The 23200-nt window shown below is 36.3% G+C and overlaps 1 protein-coding gene across 1 annotated transcript in view; it reads left to right on the top strand.

Moving 5' to 3' along the window:
* The window catches only part of SOS2 (SOS Ras/Rho guanine nucleotide exchange factor 2), a 107364-nt gene that overhangs the window by 52174 nt on the left and 31990 nt on the right, over positions 1-23200 (top strand). Inside the window, exons 9-16 of the mRNA XM_021101439.1 lie at positions 3501-3628; positions 4291-4946; positions 5846-5927; positions 7571-7693; positions 13538-13641; positions 16270-16492; positions 22151-22270; positions 22415-22577. Coding sequence (XP_020957098.1) covers positions 3501-3628; positions 4291-4946; positions 5846-5927; positions 7571-7693; positions 13538-13641; positions 16270-16492; positions 22151-22270; positions 22415-22577 — 1599 coding nt within the window. The remainder of the gene's footprint in view (positions 1-3500; positions 3629-4290; positions 4947-5845; positions 5928-7570; positions 7694-13537; positions 13642-16269; positions 16493-22150; positions 22271-22414; positions 22578-23200) is intronic.

Raw genomic sequence — 23200 nt, 5'->3', positions numbered from 1 at the left:
AGTGCAGCCCTAAAAAAAAAAAAAAGAATATGCATAGAACAAGACCTTAATAAATGTTCATTGTTGCTATTTGTCTAAATACTTAACAAAATTATTCACTCATTCTGATTACGTTATTGGGTACCTACCATTGTGTGGGTACTATGCTAAAAATGATTGAAATATATTCCCAAGCTTTAAGGAGTTCGTGGTTTAGTAAAGAAGATGAACATCAGACAGATAATTACATTATAATAAGTGCGTAACAGAAGTAGTACTGTGGGATTACTGAGGTAGAATAGTTAACTCTGACTAGGAAAGTTAGGAAAAAACTTATATGGGTGTGGATATGCAATGGTTTATCCTACCATTCTGGTATGTAGGTGTTATTTATTTGGGAGAGCCATAACAGACAAGTGTTGAGGAACTACTTTAGCTTAAAAGAGACAGTAGAAGCATGACAGCTAAGTACAGCACTTTGTGGAACCTGTATTGGGGGGAAGATTACCCTAAAGGACAGTATTGGGACGTTAACTGAATTGGGTATGTACTGTAAATTAGATTATAGAACATTACTAATATTAAATTTCCTGAAGTTGATCACTGTATCATAGAAGAATATCTTTGCTCTAAGACACACTGCTGAAATACTAAAGGAGTAAAGGAGTAAAAACTATTTGAGAATAGTTTGTGATATGTTTGAATTTTTCTGATAGTCCAAAAAACAACTCCGTTTAGCAGTGGTTCTCCTTACTCGGCAAGGAACTGAAAGGATTGTATCACAGCCTCTCTCAGATAGTTCAGGGAGGAAGTGCACATTCAGTCACACACAGAATAGTGAAGCATTTGGGGCAAAGTGTTAAAAACTGGTGACTCGGGGAGTTCCTGTTGTGGCTTAGCTGGTTACAAGCCCTACTTGTATCCACGAGGATTTTGGTTCAATCTCTGGTCTCACTTAGTGGGTTAAAGGATCCAGCGTTGCTGTGAGCTGTGGTGTAGGTCCCAGACATGGCTTGGATCCCATGTTGCTCTGACTGTAGGCCAGCAGCTGCAGTTCTGATTCCGATTGGACCCCTAACCTGGGAACTTCCATATGTGGCAGGTGGGGCAGTGAAAAGAAAAACAAATAAAAACTGGTGACTCAGAGTATACTGGAGTTACTTGTATTATTTTTATAGCTTTTCTACAAATTTGATATTATTTCAAAAGAAAAAATTAAGGGAGAGAAAGAAGGAAAAAACTTCATAGGGAGAAGGCATTTGAACTGTATCATAGAGACTAAATTCACCAGGTAGATAAGGAGGGACAGAGGCAGATATGTAGAGAGCCATTTATGTTAAAGGTCATTGCTCTGTATACTTACTTTTATCACTAGGAAGTCCTATGCTTTAAATATCCTGAATTTATTTCTCTTTGAAGACTGTAATTATTCATGGATATTTAGAAATAACATGGCCATTTATATGAAAGAATTTGACAGCCTTAAGAACAAGTGGACAGTAAAAATTTAGTATTCTCTTACACTTAAATTGAAAAGCAGTTCTCATTTTGGTAGAACCTCATTATTGGTGAGTAATTTGGAAATTCGGATCAAAAAAGCAGTAAGAATAAAAAACCTGTAACTAAATAAGCATTTTATATCATCAATACCCATATTTACTAAGGAAGTATTTTAGAATGGAGCCAAAAAAGAGTCTTTTTGTAAGAAATCTTTAAAACAGCAAACTAAATGATTTGGTAGTAATTTTTGCCTCTAGAACTCAGAATGATCAAGCGCTGATTACTTTTCAGATTTCCTGTGGTATTTTATCTTTTTTCTTTCATCCTTTCAATTTTTTATTTCTTAAATCTAAAAGATGAAGGGAGTTCCCATTGTGGCACGGTGGAAACGAATCCGACTAGGAACCATGAGTTTGTGGGTTCGACCCCTGGCCTTGCTCAGTGGGTTAAGGATCCGGTGTTGCTGTGAGCTGTGGTGTAGGTCATAGACGCAGCTTGGATCTGGCGTTGCTGTGGCTGTGGTGTAGGCCAGCAGCTACAGCTCCGATTAGACCCCTGGTCTGGGAACCTCCATATGCCATGAGAGTGGCCCTAAAAAAAAGGACCCCCCCCAAAAAAAGGTGAAGGTTTTAGTTTTGATGGTAGTCACTTTATTTATATGCAAATCTTTGATAGCAAGACTTCTACAAGTATCTTGAAAAATGTAAGATGGCTCTGTGTGCCATATGAAAAATAGTTTCTAGACATATAAAGAAAAGTAATGGACCTAGTACCTAAACAATGTCCATTGATTTCTTTGCTAAGGAAGAACTGTTGCTGAATGGTTTTCAGATTGTTCTTGGAACATAAGGAAAATTTGTCACAGAATTTCTAGAAAGGTAGCTCAAGATCACGAAATAGAGTACATTTCAAACAATTTTCTGAAGCAATTATAATTTTTTCATATTCTCACATAAATGTTATTATATCTGTATAATCTCTATAATGCTCTACTTTGAACACTTCTTTCAAATGAAACACTGGAGCATCCTCCAATCTAAATTATTTATTATAAGGTACGTTTTCTTCCATTTTGAGAGTGAGATACAAGAGAAATTTTTGGATATATGAAATAAAGCCAGAGGTGTTAGAATTAATAGTGCTTTTTTTTTTTTTTTTTTTGTCTTTTTAGGGCTGCACCCACAGCACATGGAAGTTCCCAGGCTAGGAGTCGAATTTGAGCTGTAGCTGCCAGCCTATGCCACAGCCACAGCAACGCCATATCCAAGCTGGGTCCATGACCTATACTGCAGCTCATAGCAACACCGGATCCTTGACCCACTGAGAGAGGCCAGGGATCGAACCCGAGTCCTCATGGATACTAGTCTGGGTTCCTTACCACTGAGCCATGATGGGAGTTCCAACAGTGCAGTTTTTAATTATAAATCTTACTTGTAAGGATCAGTAAGATAAGATATTAACTTTCATGATTTTTTTTTGATATTTACTAGAATAGTTGAATTTTATATTGTAAAAAATATCAGTTGAATCTTAGATGCTACCTGTAGAAAAGTTTATGGTAGATTGAAGTGCTAAAGTTAGCATAGTTGATTGTGTTGTATAACAAAGATGTGCACACCTTTAGAAATATCTAAAACTTAAGAATTTAAATATTAGAGAATGTGAAATAATATAGTTTATCTTACTTTCTCTATTTTTACCTAACAAAAGTAATTTTAATGCTTTATGTTTTACATATTTTAAACTATTTTTATATACACGAAAAATGTCCAAAGGGTTATCACAGTTGGTTTTTTTTTCTGATTTCAATGATAATAATACTTTACATCTCTATTGTATTTACATATGTAGAATGAGGGTTGGTTTGAAGGATCAGGAGGCATACATAATTATATAAATTATAGTTGTTTTAGTCAGTATATTTAAAATGAATTTAAAGTTTATTTGTTGCTGCTTCTAATTATGAGAAAGGGAAAGACTTGAACAATGGAAGTTTAATTTTTCTTTTTGATTTTTCTTAGCAATTGAAAGCATGTAGTGAAGAGCAGGAAGACAGAGAGTGTTTGAACCAAGCTATAACAGCTCTCTTGAACCTCCAAGGTAGTATGGACCGAATTTACAAGCAGCATTCACCTAGACGCCGACCTGGGTAATTGCAAACTGTTGAAAATATAATGCTTCTGCAATACTTCATTTACGTCTGATACCTAGTTTTCTAAAGAAGTGTTACTTATAGTGATAGTTGCATTCTTGAAAGTTATACTTTTGTTTTACATTTTTCTTTTGGTCTTTTAGTTTTTTAAAACTGACTTTGTTTTTTGGGTTTTTTTTGCCTTTTCTAGGGCCTCTCCTGTGGCATATGGAGGTTCCCAAGCTAGGGGCTGAATCGGACCTGTAGCCACTGGCCTACGCCAGAGCCACAGCAATGCCAGATCCAAGCCGCATCTGCGACTTACACCACAGCTCATGGCAACACCAGATTCTTAATCCACTGAGTGAGGCCAGAGGTTGAACCTGTGTCCTCATGGATACTAGTCAGATTTGTTTCTGCTGAGGCATGACGGTAATTCTCATGCTTATCAGTTTTAGGAATGACATCTAGAGTCTCTACTATTTCTCTTTCACAGTAATGAAATTGAGGCATGTATCATTTAGTGGGAAAGTTATCAGAAGAAAGTAAATGCTGTATGCAAAATCTAGTGTTTGGTTATTTAATATGTTTTTTTACTTGATTTGAAGTAGTTTATACTTAAAGCAATTAAGATTGCTTAGCCATTGAATAAGCTAAATTTATCTTGTTCTTTTTTTTAGGGATCCTGTTTGCCCTTTTTATAATCGTCAATTAAGAAGCAAACACCTGGCTATTAAAAAAATGAATGAAATTCAGAAAAACATAGATGGCTGGGAAGGCAAAGATATTGGACAGTGTTGTAATGAATTTATTATGGAAGGCCCATTGACAAGAGTTGGTGCTAAACATGAACGACATATTTTTCTTTTTGATGGCTTAATGATTAGTTGCAAACCCAATCATAGCCAGTCACGCCTTCCAGGATACAGTAATGCAGAATACAGATTAAAAGAAAAATTTGTCATGAGGAAAATACAAATATGTGATAAAGAAGATACTTGTGAGTACAAACATGCTTTTGAATTAGTATCCAAAGATGAAAACAGCATAATATTCGCTGCTAAGTCTGCTGAAGAGAAAAGTAATTGGATGGCAGCACTTATTTCTCTTCATTATCGTAGTACTCTGGATCGAATGCTAGATTCAGTATTGTTGAAGGAAGAAAATGAACAACCACTGAGATTACCAAGTCCTGAAGTGTATCGTTTTGTGGTAAAGGACTCTGAAGAAAACATTGTTTTTGAAGACAACTTGCAAAGTAGAAGTGGAATCCCCATTATTAAAGGAGGAACTGTAGTGAAATTAATTGAAAGGTTAACTTATCATATGTATGCAGGTATGTGAAAGTAATTATGTAGGGCCGAGAATCTAAAACCTTTTCAAGAATGTTCAAAAATGTTAAGGCCTTAAAAAAAAAAAAAAAGATTGCCTTTAAAACATAAAAAGAACGCTGCAGAATCAAAAGAAATAAGTAGTTATCTCTGTAATGTTAAATTCATTAATTATTAGATATAAAAATTTTATTTTCATGAATGTTGAATTTGAAAACAATCCTTTACCAAGAAACAATCCTAGAGTTCCCAGCGGAGACAAATCCAACTAGGAACCATGAGGTTGCGGGTTCAATCCCTGGCCTCACTCAGTGGGTTAAGGATCTGGCGTTGCTGTGAGCTGTGGTGTAGGTTGCAGATGTGGCTTGGATCTCGTGTTGCTGTGGCTCTGGCATAGGCCGGCGGCAACAGCTCCAATTAGACCCTTAGCCTAGGAACCTTCATATGCCACAAGTGTGGCCCTAAAAAGACAAAAAAAAAAAAAAAAAAAAAAATTCTTTATCGAGAAATACCGCAATTGAGAGTTCCTGTTGTGGCTTAGCAGGTTAAGAAACCAACTAGTGTCCATGAGGATGCATAATTAATCTCTGGCCTCACTCAGTAGGTTAAGGAGCCATTGTTGCCATGAACTGGTGTAGGTCACAGATGCAGCTCGGTTCTGGTGTTGTCATGTCTGTAGGTCCATCTACAGCTCTGATTCGACCCCTAGACTGGGAACTTCTGTGTGCCATGGGTACAGCCTAAAAAGACAAAAAAAACCCAGAAATACCACAATTGTCAGGAAGCACAACAGTGGAAGGAGCCAGAATAAAAGGAAAAAGGAAGGCCTCCAAAATATGCTACTTTGAATTAATTAAACTAAATAAATTGAACATGCAACTTGTTTTATGTTCTGCCTTTTCAGATCCCAATTTTGTTCGTACTTTTCTTACTACGTATCGTTCATTTTGTAAACCACAGGAATTGCTAAGCTTACTGATTGAACGGTAAGAATATGTCACATCTATTTGCTTTTGGTTAAAATTTAACTATTTTGTACCTTGCAAAGTGCTAAGAACCTAGTATATATACTCAGTTTTTAAACATAATTTATTTGACTTTAAATTTGCAGTCAAGTTATTCTTCTCCTCAAACAGTTCACTTACTGAAATCCCTGTTTATAACAAAGATCTTTTCAGGTCTTAGCAATTTTTATAGTTGTAATCAGAAAGACCCAGTTTTAGAGGATTAAAAAACTATAATTTCAATGAAACTTTTTCCTTGAATAAAACAATACTTCCTTAAAAGAGACTTTTTACTATTTAAACAAACTTTTTATTGTGGAAAATTTCAAAACATACATAAGAGTAAGTAGAAAAATATAATAAATCCCATTTGTCCATCATCTAGCTTCAGTAATTACCAGCTTGGAGTCCTTTTGTGGCTCAGCGGGTTAAAAACATGACATAGTGTCCATGACGATGCAGGTTCAATGCTGGCCTTGCCTGGTGGGTTAAGGGTCAGGTGTTGCTGCAAGGTGTTGGGTAGGTCATGGATGCAGTTCGAATCAGGTGTTGCTATAGCATGGGGCCAGCTGCTGCAGCTCCAATTTGACCCCTAGCCCCAGGAATTTCCATATGCCTCATTTGTGGCCTTTAAAAAATAAAAAATTATCAACTCATGTTTCATCTGTTTCCCTACTGGTTTGAACACCCTGACCCCTGGATTCTTTTGAAGTAAACCTTTGACAACATATTTCTTTCATCTGTATTTCTAAAAAAATAAGTGTTCTTATTAAAGGCATAGTCACAATATCATTATTAGACCTAAAAAAAATATTTCTTTTATTTCGATTTTATTTTTAAAATTAAGTTTCTGCTTGAGTTTTTCCTTTTTAATGAGTGTATTAGTGGTACTTTAAATGCTTTATAGGTGTCAAAATACAAAATCCAGACTTCAAAATAAGAACATTTTAAAACTGACTACCAGAATTTTATCTTGACGTATGTCATTATGTTGTTCAGTGAAACTAAGTATACCAGACTGAGTCAGTATAATGTGTTATGAGGATTTACTTCATTGCCTATCCATGTCCAAAATAAGGAAAGTACATGGTAGACTTATATTTTAGCTATATTTTCTATAGTTGGGAAAGGGTTTTTTTTTTTAAACTTTGATTTTTTTTTTTTTAACCCATGCACTTAGCTATCTTTTTAAAGTATTATTTAAAATTCAGTGTGGGTCTTCTTTATGGATTAATATTCATTTATTTAAATAAATGTATATTTACTTTCATTTTAATAAATATTAAGGACAGATTATTAGATAAGCTATCTCTGTTAGGTTCTTTAAAAATATCATACTCTTAATAGATTCTTTTCTTGAATCTTTGCCACTGACCTTTTCTGTGTTGGTCAGTGTTAGTTATCGAAGTTTTTTCTCGTAAAAGTAAGAATATAAAGCCTTAGGACTATATAGCCATAGGGTGATTTTTTTTATAATATGTAATGCTTTAAAAGAAATTTATCAGTAATTGCATTTGTCACATAAGTGGTAGGAAGTTTGCTTAAAGTTTTTTCCTGCTGTATTTAAAATCCTTCCCATTTCTACATATAAAAAAAAATTTCTCTCATTTTGCTTTTCTTCTTAGATTTGAAATTCCAGAGCCAGAACCTACTGAAGCAGATAAATTGGCAGTAGAGAAAGGCGAGCAGCCTATCAGTGCAGACCTTAAAAGATTTCGCAAGGAATACGTCCAACCAGTACAACTTAGGTTTGGCCTGAATATTATATTTTTTGTGTACCATTTAATTTTCAATATATAGTTAGCATAAAAGTTCTTACCTCTTAATTCGCATGAAGGTATTATTGTTAATTTCATAGCAATTAAGTTAAACTTCCAAAACTCTTTCTGAATGAAGCTACTCTTAATTTCTTGAAGAAATATAATTAAAATATACTGTGTTATGCATCAGATTTCTCTAGCATGTGGTGGTATGCTTACAGACTAGGATGCCTATTAAGTAAAAATTTTTAAATTTCATATGAATTTGTCTACGGTCAACCTCCCCCCTCCCCTTTTTTTCTTTGTGTCCAATTATGATCATCTAGTAATCCTGGGCTTTTCTACAGTTTGTAATATTTATGAAAGTTCTAGTTCTTTCCCTACTCTTCTCCCATAAGAGAGAGATATACTAGTTATTTTATTTAAAACGTCATTTCAGTAATTTCTAAAGATGTATTTGGTAACAGCAGCTGCCAGTTGTTAAGTTCTTCTGTGTGTCAGAGTGCTTTATCTTTTTTATCTTGTCCTCACAACACAATTACCATTTCCACCTTGTATAAGAAAGACTTGAAAAGGGAGTTCCTGTTGTGGCTCACTGGGTTAAGAACCTGACTAGTATCCATGAGGATGTAAGTTCAATCCCTGGCCTTGCTCAGTGGATTAAGGATCAGGTGTTGTCATGAGTTGTGGTATGGTTTGCAGACGCTGCTCGGATCCTCAGTTGCTGTGGCATTAGCCTGCTAGGGCTCTTCCAAATGCCATGGGTGTGGCCCTAAAAAGGAAAAAAAAGAAAAGAAAAAAAAAAAGACTCGAAATGTAGCAGGATAAAGTAATTTGAAGTAGGTCATATAAAGGGAATGGTAAGGTAGGATTCAAATCTTTAACTAATTTCCTAAGCCAGTGCTTGCTTGCCTGCTTGTTTGTTTGTTTTACCACTAAGCATTGAAAGTTGGATGCTGCTGGAGTTCCCTTTGTGGCTCAGCAGAAATGAACCCGACTAGTATCCATGAGGACTCAGGTTTGATCCCTGGCCTCACTCAGTGGGTTAAGGACCTGGTGTTGCCATGGACTGTGGTGTAGGTTGCAGACACAGCTCAGATCCCAAGTTGCTGTGGCTGTGGTGTAGGTTGGCAGTTACAGCTCAAATTCAACGCCTAGCCTGAGAACCTCCATATGCTGTTGGTGTGGCTCTGAAAAGACAAAAAAATAAAAATAAAAAAATAAGAAATTTGGAAGCTCCTTTGATTAAATTTATTTATAGTCCTAGTGAAAACCAAATATTATCTACCCTTTTCCATGGAAAAACTGAGATATCTTATTAATTGTATATGATCTCAGTTTTTTTGTCTGTAAATGTTAGGTTAATTAATTTTGTCCAATAAATTGCAATTTTGAAATTGCATATATTAATTATTTATTTTCCAGGATAATTGCTACAAACAAATGCAGTTTTGTTTTTTTTTTTAATTTTTATTTATTTATTTATTTATTTTTGTCTTTTTGCCATTTCTTGGGCCTCTCCTGCGGCATATGGAGGTTCCCGGGCTAGGGGTCCAGTCGGAGCTGTAGCCGCCAGCCTACGCCAGAGCCACAGCAACGCGGGATCTGAGCCGCATCTGCGACCTACACCACAGCTCACGGCAACGCCGGATCATCATCCCACTGAGCAAGGGCAGGGACCGAACCCGCAACATGGTTCCTGGTCAGATTCATTAACCACTGCGCCACAACGGAAACTCCACAAATGCAGTTTTAGAGGAATGATAGTGCTCCCAGCTATATGTCTCTCAGCCAAATCTTTTAATATATCATTCTTTGTATAGAAAGATGACATTATTTACCCAGGAGCAGTAAAGAAGTAATTAATTTTTTTCTGTTAGCTATGATGCATTTGTACTACTCTACACTCAAATTAAGCCCCTTAACATGAGGCATACATTTACAAGTTTGCATATTAGGGCAGAATATAATCTTAGACTCTCAGCCATGTATGTTCTTTATTTCTAAGCACTTTATGTGTTCTCAGTTCTGTACTTATAACTATGGTGAATACAAAAATAACAGAATATCACTTTGCCACTGTGATATTATGATTTTATTGGAGATAAGGGTACATGAATAGTTATATATTATTTTACTTTAAAAGTTTAAGTGTTTGGGAGTCCCTGGTGGCTTGGCAGGTTAAAGCTCTGGTGTCACTGCTATAACTCAGGTCACTGTTGTGGCATAGGTTCAGTCCTTGGCCTGGGAACTTCCACATGTAAGAATGGCCAAAAAAAGAAAAAAAAGTTTAAGTGACTTAGAAAAATACATCCCTGTAAAATTTCAGGAATACCTAAGATTAGGCTAGCATAATTGTGGAAAGCATTTTGGAAGAGGTAAAACCTAAAATTGCCCCCAAAGAACATATGGGATTTAGATAGACAGAAAGGTGATTGTTGATCTTCATGGTCATGGGAAATAGTATGAACAAAGGCAAGAGGGCAGAAATGAGAATAAGTGCAGAGGAAATAGGTAAGGAAAATTACTCGATGAATGCAGACACTGTATTGCTAATAGTAGTGAATGAGATTACTATATGGAATGGATAGAGTTGACAGTGGTTTTAAAATCCAAGCCAAGGTGTTAAATTTGTTAAATTGTTAGCAATGATAGTAATTTTTATAATGATAGTAACTTTTTACAACGTTGTGTTACAAAATTTTAAAGTTGAAAGAATTTTATAGTAAACACTCATAAATATACCACCTAGATCTGCTGTTAATAAATATTTCAGTATTTTTTATTGTTCTCTTGTTCTAAAATGTGTATATAATGAAACACACACCTTAAGTGTACTTTGATTTTTTAATAAATATATCTCTACAATCCAAAGTCCTGTCAAGGTATAAAATGTTACTATCACCCCAGAAAGTTCCCTCATGCCCAATCTAATCAATTTTTGTTCTCATTGCCCAATACAGCTTTCGTCTTCCTACGTAGATTAGTTTACCTGTTTTAGAATTTTGTATAAACGGATTCATATGTACTCTTGTTATCTGACTTCTTGTACTCAACATGCTTTTGAGCATGTTGTTTCTTGTATCAGTATTTGTTTTATTTATTGCTGAGGTGGTATCCTATGAATATACCACAGTTCGTTTATTCACTTTCCTACTGAAGGACACTGGATTCTTCTTAGGTTTTGATTATTATGAATTAAGCCATTATAAACTTTATTTTTTTAAGTCTTTCATGAAAATATTTTTCATGTATCTTAGGTAAATAACTTAGAGTGTGATGGCTGGGTCACAGGGTGGGTGTATGTTTCATTTTCAAAGAAACTGCTAAATCTTTTCCCAAAGTGATTATACTATATATTACACTTTCATCAACAATATTTGAGAGTTGCAGTTGTTCTTCATCCTTACCAGCATTTAGTGATGTCAATCTTTATACCCTAGATAAACAGGTAGGGTATAGGGTATAGTGGTATCTCTTTCTTAATTTGTGTTTTTCTGATGAATAATGAAGTTGAGAGCTTTTTATTGTCTGTTATTGGTTGTTCATACTTATTTTGTCAAGAATCTACTGAAATCTTCTGCCTATATTTTTGAGTTGTGTTTTCATTATTGAGTTGTAGTAGTTTGTTGAGTAGGATTGGATGCCAGTTTTTGTTAGATAAATGTTTTGCGTATATTTTCTCCCATTTTCTGGCTTGTCTGTTACCTTTTTTTTTTTTTTTTTGGCTTTTTGCCATTTCTTGGGCCGCTCCTGTGGCAAAAGGAGGTTCCCAGGCTAGGGGTCCAATCAGAACTGTAGCCGCCGGCCTACACCAGAGCCATAGCAACACAGGATCCGAGCACATCTGTGACCTACACCACAGCTCACAGCAACGCCGGATCGTTAACCCACTGAGCAAGGGCAGGGATCGAACCCACAACCTCATGGTTCCTAGTCAGATTCGTCAACCACTGCTCCACGAGGGGAACTCCCCCCCCCTTTTTTTTTTGTCTTTCATCTCTTTAGGGCTGCACCAGCGGCATGTGGAGGTTCCCAGGCTGGAGGTTGAATCCGAGCTGTGCCACAGCCACAGCAATGCGGGATCTGAGCCACATCTCAACCTATACCATAGCTCACAGCAACACTGGATCCTTAACCCAATGAGCAAGGCCAGGGATCAAACCTGTGTCCTCCATGGATGTTAGTGATATTCGTTTGTGCTGAGCCACAGTGGGAACTCCAGGGGTGTGTGTGTGTGTGTGGTCTTTTTATGGCTGCACCTGGGGCATACGGAGGGTCCTAGGCTAGGGGTTGAATCAGGGCATCTCATGGCAATACCAAATCCTTAACCCACTAAGAGAGGCCAGGGATCAAACCCACTTTCTCATGGATTCTAGTCGGGTTTGTTACCGCTGAGCCACAACGGGAACTCCCTGTTACTTTTATTTATTTATTCTTTTATTTTTATTATTATTTTTTTGTCTTTTGTCTTTTTAGGGCCGCACCCATGGCATATGGAGGTTCCCAGGCTAGGGGTCGAATTGGAGCTGTTTCCGCCGGTGTACGCCAGAGCCACAGAACTACCAGATCCAAGCCGCATCTGTGACCTATACCACAGCTCCTGGAAATGCTGGATCCTTGATCCCCTGAGTGAAACCAGGGATTGAACCTGCAACCTCATGGTTCCTAGTTGGACTCGTTTCGTTGTGCCATGACAGGAACTCCTATTTATTTATTCTTGATCACAGCTGCCGGCAGCGTGTCCATAGCAGCAACCCAGGCTACTGCAGTGACAATGTTGGATTCTTAATCCACTGTGGTTTAAGGGAACTCTCTGTCTGTTACTTTTCTTAACAATATCTTTTGATGAACAGAAAGTTTTGATTTTGATGAAATCTAATTATCAGATTTTTTCTTTTGCATGATTTTTAATTTATTTAATTGGACTTAATTTGATTCCAAGAAACTAGGAAGTAGAGAAAGTGGAAGCAAAGTTATTTGAAAACTAGTGCTAGCCTAGAAGCAGACAATTTTGTGATTTCTTTGAAATATTCTCTATGTCACTGAGATAACCAAGCACTTGTTTTATTACAGTAAAGCATTGGTAATGTAAATTTTTTTTTAGTCTGGGAGAAAAACTTGTCTGACAGTTGTGGGGGTGATGGGAAGCTAACCTAGAAATAATCATTCCTTGAAATAATGAAGGAAAAAAAATGCTAATATAATTCATTTACACTGATGTGGTGGAGAATGGAGTGTTTTGTTTAGATTGCTTAAATCTCTGTTTGCAAGGTTATAAGTCATTATTTTTGAGGCATTGCAGAACCAAATAGCTCTATGTCAGAAATATTTTTGTCTTTTGAAATAATTTGAACCTATCTTCACATTACAAAGAAATTTGATAAAAGTACTTGAATTTAGATCCAAGTACACTGAATCTTAGTTGGTTTTCCATTTTATGTGGGAAATACATCAAATTTTAGATCTTTAAAAAAATCCTTTTACAATTTAAGAACTTAAAGTAGCTTTTATACTGAATAAAGTATGAATTTTCTGTACATGAATAAAGAAAATACTTTTCTGGAACATAAATGGATAATTAAGTACAGAAGCCACAATTTTTATGCTTATAAATTTTTTTGAAAGTATAATTTTTGAATATTAAAGTCTGGAGACATGCTGTCTTCCTATTATTGAAGAACTTAAGGTATTAATTTAATACAAATTAGAGACTCTTGAGTTTTATGTTCGTCCTTGTGTGTAAAGGTATCACCACGGCATTAGAGAAGTGAAAGAAATATAATCTAATGCTTGAGTTTCTCTAAAAAGTGTTTCTTTCCTTTTTGTCAGGATCTTAAATGTGTTTCGGCACTGGGTTGAACATCATTTTTATGACTTTGAAAGAGATTTGGAGTTGCTTGAAAGACTAGAATCCTTCATTTCAAGTGTAAGAGGTATATTATTTAAAGGTTTGATTAACTCTTCTGTTGCACATGAGTTTTTTAAAAAATTTGTGACTTTTAATTTAGGAAGCTAAACTATTTTTCACTTTTATTTATTTATTTATTTGCTTATTTATTTATTTGGTCTTTTTTTTAGGGCTGCATCCGCGGCATGTGGAGGTCCCCAGACTAGGGGTCGAATCGGAGCTATAGCTGCCAGCCTATGCCACAGCTCACGACAACGCTGGATCCTTAATCCACTGAGCGAGGCCAAGGATCGAACCCATGTCCTCTTGGATACTAGTCAGGTTCATTAACCACTGAGCCATGATGGGAACTTCTATTTTTCACTTTTAAAAAGCAGAAATAACATTTGGAATAGCTTTTATAAACTCCAGGAAGCTTACATATGAAGTAAGTCTGAAGTCTTAGAACCTTGCCCTTTCAGGTTTTTTAGAAGAATCTTTTCAAGAAGTAAAAACTCCTCTTTAATAAATTTAAGCCTTTTAATTTTCTTTCATCTCATGACTATCATTCCTTTAATTAAATATTTATGTAATTTTATGTTTTATTATCCACCTTAATCTTATTCTTTAGTTTTAAATGGTTAACAGTGTCTTAAATAATATTTATTTCCCTTGGACAAAGTTTTTGGTGTATTTTTGGAGTTTTCTACCTAAAATTCTAGAATACAGCCCATGAGATGAAACTGTAGGCAGGGAACATTACACAAATGTACATGTTATCAAATGTATGTGGTTGAATCAAGAAAGTTCATGTTTTCTCTGGTAGTATAGTGCATTAATTAAGAATATCATTATTGGGAGTTCCCATTGTGGCTCAGCAGAAACGAATCTCACTAGTATCCATGGGCATCCAGATTTGATCCCTGGCCTCGCTCAGTGGGTTGGGGATCCAGCATTGCCATGAGTTGTGGTATAGGTCACAGACCAGGTTCAGATTCCACTTTGCTGTGGCTGTGGTATAGGCCAGCAGCTGTAGCTCCAATTTGACTCCTAGCCTGGGAACTTCCATATGCTGCAGGTGCAGCCCTAAAAAGAAAAAAAAAAAAATCATTAAGTCTAGCTTATTTCATCTCCTGCTTGTTTTTAAGGGGAATTTAACTTAACATAGAGATTGTGATTCCTTTGTTTCAATTTTGAGATGTTTAAAACACATTTTTATCATGTGTCCTTTAAAATTGTTTATAGTACTAAGTTAATTTTTAATTGTTTATAGTACTAAGTTAATTTTTAAATAATATTCTTATTGAAAACACTATATGTGGTCTAAGAGGCTTCTAAAATACAGAGTAAAACAAGTAAATGTTTTTTTAAAAGCCTGTCTTATACAAGTTATACCTCATGATAACCAAATAGTCGATAAGTTTTTATAGAAGTATTGCAGCTAATAAATGAAGAAGGTATGATAGAATATTACCATTTCTCAACTTCTAGTAAAAAGAGAGACATTGTACCTTGGGTTGGAAACATTCTTACAAACATTCTTACAAATATGTTAAAAGTTTATCCTGGGCCAGATCAAATCCCTCTGTGTTAATTTACAGAAAATACAAGGACAGAGAAACATGGCAGATGACTTCATAGGGATGGAATTGGCAAAATTCAGATGGGAAACACCGCAAGTGATTGAATTACAGCAAATAAATTACAAGCATAGGAGTTCCATTTGTGGCTCAGCCAATCATGAACCTGACTAGTATCCACATGGACATGGGTTGATCCCTGGCATGCTTAGTGGGTTAAGGATCTGGTGTTGCCATGAGCTGTGGTATAGGTCACAGACACAGCTCAGATCCTGCATTGCTGTGGCTGTGGGGTAGGCTGGCAGCTGCTTCTCCAATTCGACCACTTGTCAGGGAATTTCCGTATGCCATTTTTTAAGATGTGGCCCTAGAAAAAAAAGACAAAAAGATTACAAGCACAAATGAGAGATAAAAGGGGAACCTGTAGATTAAAGGAGACCTGGAGACACATTGACTCAATGCAATGTGTAGATCTTGTTCAGAACCTAATTCAAATAAACCAACTATAAGAAAACAGAAGTTCCTGTCGAGGCACAGCGGAAACGAATCCGACTAGAAACCATGAGGTTGCGGGTTCTATCCCTGGCTTCGCTCAGTGGGTTAAGGATCCAGAATTGCCGGGAGCTGTGGTGTAGGTCACAGACGCTGCTCGGATCTGGCGGATCTGGCGTTGCTGTGGCTCTGGTGTAGGCCAGCAGCTACAGTTTCAATTAGACCCCTGGCCTGGCAACCTCCAGATGCCCTAAAAAAGACAAAAAGACCAAAAAAAAAAACCGAAACAGGAGACAGACTGAGAAATGTGAATACTAAATTAGATATTTGATGATATTAAGAAGTTATCATATTTATATGTGATATTTTTTTTTAAGTCTTTAACTTTTAGATTTCATGCTTAAATGTGAATGAAATGATGTGACATCTCAGACTTGCTTTGAAATAACAAAAGGAGTGGAAGGAGGCTATGAGTGGGGTTAGAGGAAACAAAAAGTGGCCATGGGTTGATAATTTTTGAATGTGGATGAAATTTAAAGATTGTGTGAAGATTTGAATTTACATCTGTCAAATAAAAGGCATTTTTGTCTGTCTTTTTCTAGGGAAAGCTATGAAGAAATGGGTAGAGTCAATTGCTAAGATTATCAAGAGGAAGAAACAAGCTCAGGCAAATGGAATAAGCCATAATATTACCTTTGAAAGCCCACCTCCCCCAATTGAATGGCATATCAGTAGACCAGGACAGTTTGAAACATTTGATCTCATGACACTTCATCCAATAGAAATTGCACGTCAGCTAACACTTTTGGAATCTGATCTCTACAGGTAGACAACATTAATTTGCTGCTCTGTTTTCAAAAACCTTGAACACCTCTATTTTCAGAACATTTTGAAAATTATTCATGAGTCTTTTTTTTTTAATTCATAAGTAAAAATATCTTTCTTGTGGGCTGAGAAGAAAGCTCATAGCATAGTATTTAACTACTGTCTGTTCTGCAGGTGAAAGTCTTATCACATGTTGGTTTTCTGGTTTTTGGTTTTTGGGGGTTTTTTTTGTCTTTTCTAGGGCTGCACCCGCGGCATATGGAGGTTCCCAGGCTAGGGCTCTAATTGGAGCTATGCCCACTGGCCTACACCACAGCCATAGCAATGCCAGAACCGAGCCGCGTCTGCAGGCTGCACCACAGCTCACTGCAACGCCAGATCCTTAACTCACTAAGAGAGGCCAGGGATCAAACCTGTGTCCTCATGGATACTAGTCAGATTCGTTTCTGCTGAGCCATGATGGGAATTCCACAAAATTCTTAAAGGAGTAAGATTTCTTAGATTTTAAGGAATCTCAAATACTTTATTTGAAGTCAATATCTACTTTAAAGAAAAGTATGTTTTTTCTACATCATTTAAGTAGAATGATGACAAACCATAATACTGAAAATTTCTGAACTATTTTATTTGTAAGGATCACTAGAAATACTCTTGGCTGTTTACTTTTATCTGTATCCCATCATTTGTCTTTATATATAAAGCAGTTCTGGCCATTGCCCTGTGTCTACATGGGTCACTCATTTACAACTTAATCTTTTAGTTTCATGGGTTTATCACTTCCAGTGACATTCTCTACTCCAAGTCAGGCACAAAAAGTGGTCATATTCTAAATCTTACCATCACGCTAAATTTTATTCCAAAATTGCTAACTCACACATCTCATTCCTTTCTAACCACAGTCTTCTCTCTTTTCAGTTTGCTTTGTCAGCTTGTCTTTTTTTTTAAATACTTTCCTTTCCCAGTGCATTAGCCTCTTTCTATTCTCTCCTTCCTCCTAACTTAAGCTTTCTTCTTTCATTTACAACCCAGGCTCCTGTGAAGAGTAGAAGCCTTGCAAAAAAAGAGGGCAAGCCTTGCAGATAACCGTCTGTCAACCCTGGTCGAAAAAGAAACCTGTAACACTATCATTCTACCAAAAACTTTTCTGCATTCAGGAGCTCCTTTTAAAATAAAACACTGGGAGTTCCCTTTGTGGCTCAGTGGGTTACAAACCCAACTGGTGGGTTTGATCCCTGGCCTCACTCAGTGGGTTAAGGATCCGGCATTGCTGCATGCAGCACAGGTCGCAGATGCGGCTCCGATCTGGCTTGGCTGTGGTGTAGGCCAGCAGCTGCAGCTCCGATTTGACCCCTAACCTGGGAGCTTACATATGCCATGGGTGAGGCCCTAAAAAGACAGAAAAAAGAAAAAAAGAAATTAAACACCCTTAAGTTATCCTGATTAGCATCCATTTCTTTTAGAGTTGAGATAACACAGGGAAAAGCAAGAATAAAGTTGAGTGTTAACAGAGATTGTAGGATGGCACTAGATGTAAAACTTCACCTTCTTTAAAACTGGGTTTCTTGAGTTCCTGTCGAGGTACAGCAGAAACGAATCCGACTAGGAACCATGAGGTTGCAGGTTCGATCCCTGGCCTCCCTCAGTGGGTTAAGGATCTGGCATTGGCCATGAGCTGTGGTGTAGGTCGTCACAGACTCGGCTTGGATCTGGCATTGCTGTGGCTCTGGCATGGGCCGGTGGCAACAGCTTGAATTAGACCCCTAGACTGGGAACTTCCATATGCCACAGGTGCGGCCCTAAAAAGACAAAAAGATAAATAAATAAATAAATAAATATTGGGTTTCTGATTTCCTCTGGCTGTGCCATTCAGAATTTAGCACACACGGTATAGGTTGTCAGGATTTGATTCAGTGTCATGTTGTATTTTTTTTTTTTAATTTTTTTTTGTCTTTTTTTTTTTTTTTTTTTTTTGCCATTTCTTGGGTCGCTCCTGCAGCATATGGAGGTTCCCAGGCTAGGGGCCTAATCAGAGCTGTAGCTGCCAGCCTGCGCCAGAGCCACAGCAACGCGGGATCCGAGCTGCATCTGCGACCTACACCACAGCTCACGGCAAAGCTGGATCGTTAACCCACTGAGCAAGGGCAGGGACAGAACCCGCAACCTCATGGTTCCTAGTCGGATTCGTTAACCACTGCGCCACGACGGGAACTCCTCATGTTATAGTTTAAATAATTTGTAGTTTAGGTGTTTTTCGTTGGTATGGTTAGATTTTTTTTTTTAAAAGACAAGAACAGTTTTCTTAATTATAGTTGATAACAATATAGTTTCAGGTATATGTTATAGTGATTCAGTATTTTGTGGCTATTTTATTTAAAGTTATTATGAAATACAGGCTGTATCCCCTGTGCTGTACAGTATATCTTTGTGGCTTTTTTATTTTATGCATATTACTTTAAAAACTTTTTATTGAAGTATAGTGGATTTACAATGATGTGTTATTTTCTGCTATATGGCAAAGTGATTCAATTTTGTATCTGTGTGTTCTTTTTCATATTCTTTTCCATTATGGCTTATCACAGGATATTACATGTAGTACAAAGTAGGACCTTGTTGTTTATCCATCTTGTATATAATCGTTTGCATCTGCTAATCTCATACTTCCAATCCTTCCCTCCACCACCTGTCTTCTCCCTGGGCAACCACAAGTCTGTTCTTTCTATCTGTGAGTCTGTTTCTTTTTCATAGATATGTTCATTTGTGTTTTATTTTAGATTCCACATATTGGTGATATCTTATGGTATTTGTCTTTCTCGTTCTGATTTATTTGGCTTACTCTGATAACCTCTAGGTTTATCCATGTTGCTACAAATGACATTATTTCATCCTTTTTGGTGGCTGGGTAGTGTACTATTTTGTGTATATATTTCATCCTTTTTGGTGGCTGGGTAGTGTACTATTTTGTGTAAATATATTTCATCCATCACATCTTCTTTATCCAGTCATCTGTCAGTGAACATGTAGGTTGTTTCCGTGTCTTGGATATTATGTGTAGTGCTGCTATGAATATTTGGGTACCTGTATCTTTTTGAATTATAGTTTTGTCTGGATATATGCCCAAGAGTGGGATTGCTGGATCATATGACAATTCTATTTTTAGGTTTTTTTTTTTTTTTTTTTTTGGGTCTCTTTTTTTTTGCTATTTCTTTGGGCCGCTCCCACAGCATATGGAGGTTCCCAGGCTAGGGGTCAAATCGGAGCTGTAGCTGCCGGCCTATGCCAGAGCCACAGCAACGTGGGATCTGAGCCGCGTCTGTGACCTACACCACAGCTCATGGCAACACCGGATCCTCTGTGACCTACACCACAGCTCTCGGCAACACTGGATCCTTAACCCGCTGAGCAAGGGCAGGGACCGAACCCGCAACCTCATGGTTCCTAGTCGGATTCGTTAACCACTGCGCCACAATGGGAACTCCCTATTTTTAGTTTTTTAAGGGGCTTCCATACTGTTTTCCATAATGGCTGCTTCAACTTACATTCCCACCAACAATGTAGGAGGGGTCTCTTTTCTCTACACCCTCTTCAGCATTTGTTATTTGTAGACTTTTTGTTGGTGGCCATTCTGACCAGTGTGAGGTGGTACCTCATTGTAGTTTTTAATTTGTATTTCACTGATAATTAGTGATGAGGAGCATCCTTTCATGTGCCTGTAGACCATCTATAATATACATAGTATTTGTACCTCTTAATCCCTTACTAACCCTATCATGCCCTACCCTCTTCTCTCTCCTTACTGGTAACCACTAGTCGGCTATCTATACCTGTGAGTCTGTTTCTGTTTTGCTGTATTCATTTGTTTGTTATATTTTTTAGATACCATATACAAATAATAACAGTATTTGTCTTTCTCTGTCTGACTTGTTTCACTAAGCATAATACCCTCTAGTTTCATCCATGTTGCAAATGACAGAATTTCATTCATTTTTATGGCTGGGTAATATTCCACTGTATGTAAATATCACGTATTCTTTATCCATTCATTTGTTGATGGACGTTTAGGTTGTATCTCTGTTGTGGGATTTACGATAGGTGAGAATGAAGGAACTTATTAGTTCGAATCAGAATCAAAATTTTTCCTTATTGTGTTACATGAATGGACATTAGGGGGGAAAAAAGCACTTAGCCCTATGTGGACAAACTTTCAGAACATAGATATACCTTTGTTAAGTGGTAAATGTATTATGAAAGAAGCACACCATACATAAAACATGACATTGTTTGTAAACTAAATTTTTTAGTGAAATAATAGTAAAACTGTCCCCATTGTACTCAAATCTGTTGAACTCTGTTATTATTATTAATACCCAAGTCTCTAGGACATTGATGGCGATGCCACTGGTTAATTTTTTTAAAAATTATGTTATCCCAAGTCACTGTATACAATAATTTAATCTGCTCTTTGATCTGATTTTTTTTTTTTTTGTCTTTTTAGGGTCGCACCTGCAGCATATGGACGTTCCCAGGCTAGTGGTCCAATTGGAGCTGTAGCTGCTGGCCTACCCCACAGCCACAGCAACACCAGATCTGAGCCATGTTTGCGACCTACACCACAGCTCATGGCAACACCAGATCCTTAACCCACTGAGCAAGGCCAGGGATCGAACCTGTGTCCTCATGGATACTAGTCAGATTCATTTCTGCTGAGCCACGACGAGAGCTCCTTGGTCTGATTTTTTTAATTAAATGTTTAAATATTCAGAAAATGTGGAAAATGATAATGAGGATTCATGAACAACAAAAGCATTATAAATAAAATTGAAATCCTTTGTGTAATTCTCTCCAATCCTATTCCTTTTCTTCTTCCCAAAGAATAGCCACTATCTTGTATTTAGTATTTACTGTTCCTATATATTTTTTATAATGTATATACATGTACACATTCATGAACAATATGTAACATTATTTTGCACATTTTAAAGCCGTGTATACTTATGCATCATTCTGCACCTTGTTTTTTACTTAAATTGTTTCTGGTATTTGTTTGAGATGATGAGTATAACTAACCCTTGGTTTGTTTATTTTAATTGTTGTATGGTATTCCATTTTATGAATACGCCACAGTTTATCTAGTCTCTTGTTGATTAACCTTTAGGTTATATGGGGTTTTTCACTCTTGCAAATAGTGCTTATGTGAATATTCTTGTAAATATTTTTTTATAACCTGGTGATCTAGAGTATACCCAGATGTAGAATTGCTGGATGATTTAGTTTGTGTACCTTCAGTATTACGAGATGTGGTCAAATTATTTTACAAGGTGGTTGTATCAGTTTTTCTTGCACACCCCTTTTTTTTTCACAGTTTTATCCATTTGGTGTTATACTTTTGTTAGACCAAAGGGAATAAAATGGGGTTTCATTGTGTTTTAATGTTCTTTTCCCTGAATAAGAGATTAAGTATTTTTTTGTGTTCGGGGCTATTCAGTTCCATTTCTTCTGTGAATTACCTGCTTGGATATTTGTTCATTTATCTTTTAGGCTAATTGTCTTTTTCTTATTAAATTTTAGGAGACCTTTAAATAATTTTGATACTTATCTCTTGTAGGTTAAGTTGCATTGATTTATTTTTTATTTTTTATTTATTTATTTTTTGTTCAACAGGAAAGTCCAACCTTCTGAACTTGTAGGGAGTGTATGGACCAAAGAAGATAAAGAAATAAATTCTCCAAATTTATTAAAAATGATTCGTCACACCACAAATCTCACCCTCTGGTTTGAAAAGTAAGTTTTTACTTTGTCTTATTACTTAATATTATACTTCTATAATATTGTCATATATAAGCTAAAATTCTGTCTGAAAATATATTCTTCTTTTTATGTGAAGCAAGGAAATCGCTCTCTAACCTGTGACTTTTGTTTTGTTAGGTGCATTGTGGAAGCAGAAAATTTTGAGGAACGGGTGGCAGTACTGAGTAGAATTATAGAAATTCTGCAAGTTTTTCAAGATTTGAATAATTTCAATGGTGTATTGGAGATCGTCAGTGCAGTAAATTCAGTGTCAGTTTATAGACTAGATCATACCTTTGAGGTAAGTTTTAGGCTTAAATATTTTATCCTTTCGGGGGGAAATAAAATTATTGTGGAAGAGATTCCTTCTACCACAGATCTTTTTGAGTAAGTACTTTATAAATTCATTTTATTCTTTAAACACAGTGACATCATCATGTTAGAAAAACACATCACTATATACTAGTAAGCCTAGAATTCATCACAGAATATGGATTAGTGACTATTTAATTTGCTTATCTAAATGTACTGAAGTTCCAAATGAATTTTCTCAATGGTGCATTTGTTGATAGTTTCATATAAATTACAAAGAATTTTAAACATAAATATGCAAAATACTTTAATCACCTCTCATGTATAGCCAAAGAAAGAGTAACATGGAGAGAACCCTCGATAAAACTTAAATAAGATTTTTAAATTATAAAGTAGTCTCTGTTTAGTATTTGTTATCAAAAATTAAGACGATACAGAAATTATAGAAAAGTTAGAGACTTAGCCATACAAATATATTGCCTTTGGGAATGTGAACTTTAAAATCTTAGTGGAAAGTAATCTGACAGTCTAAAATTAAAATACACAGTTTTGGACTCAGAAATAAAAGCACTGCACTGTAAAGTTAAGGCACAGAGATCTAGTTTCTGCAGC

The sequence above is a fragment of the Sus scrofa genome, chromosome 1, assembly GCF_000003025.6.
Source record: "Sus scrofa isolate TJ Tabasco breed Duroc chromosome 1, Sscrofa11.1, whole genome shotgun sequence".
NCBI classification, from domain to species: Eukaryota; Metazoa; Chordata; class Mammalia; order Artiodactyla; family Suidae; genus Sus; species Sus scrofa.
The sequence above is the reverse complement of the archived record's forward strand: the minus strand, read 5'-3'. Positions and strand labels throughout refer to the sequence as shown.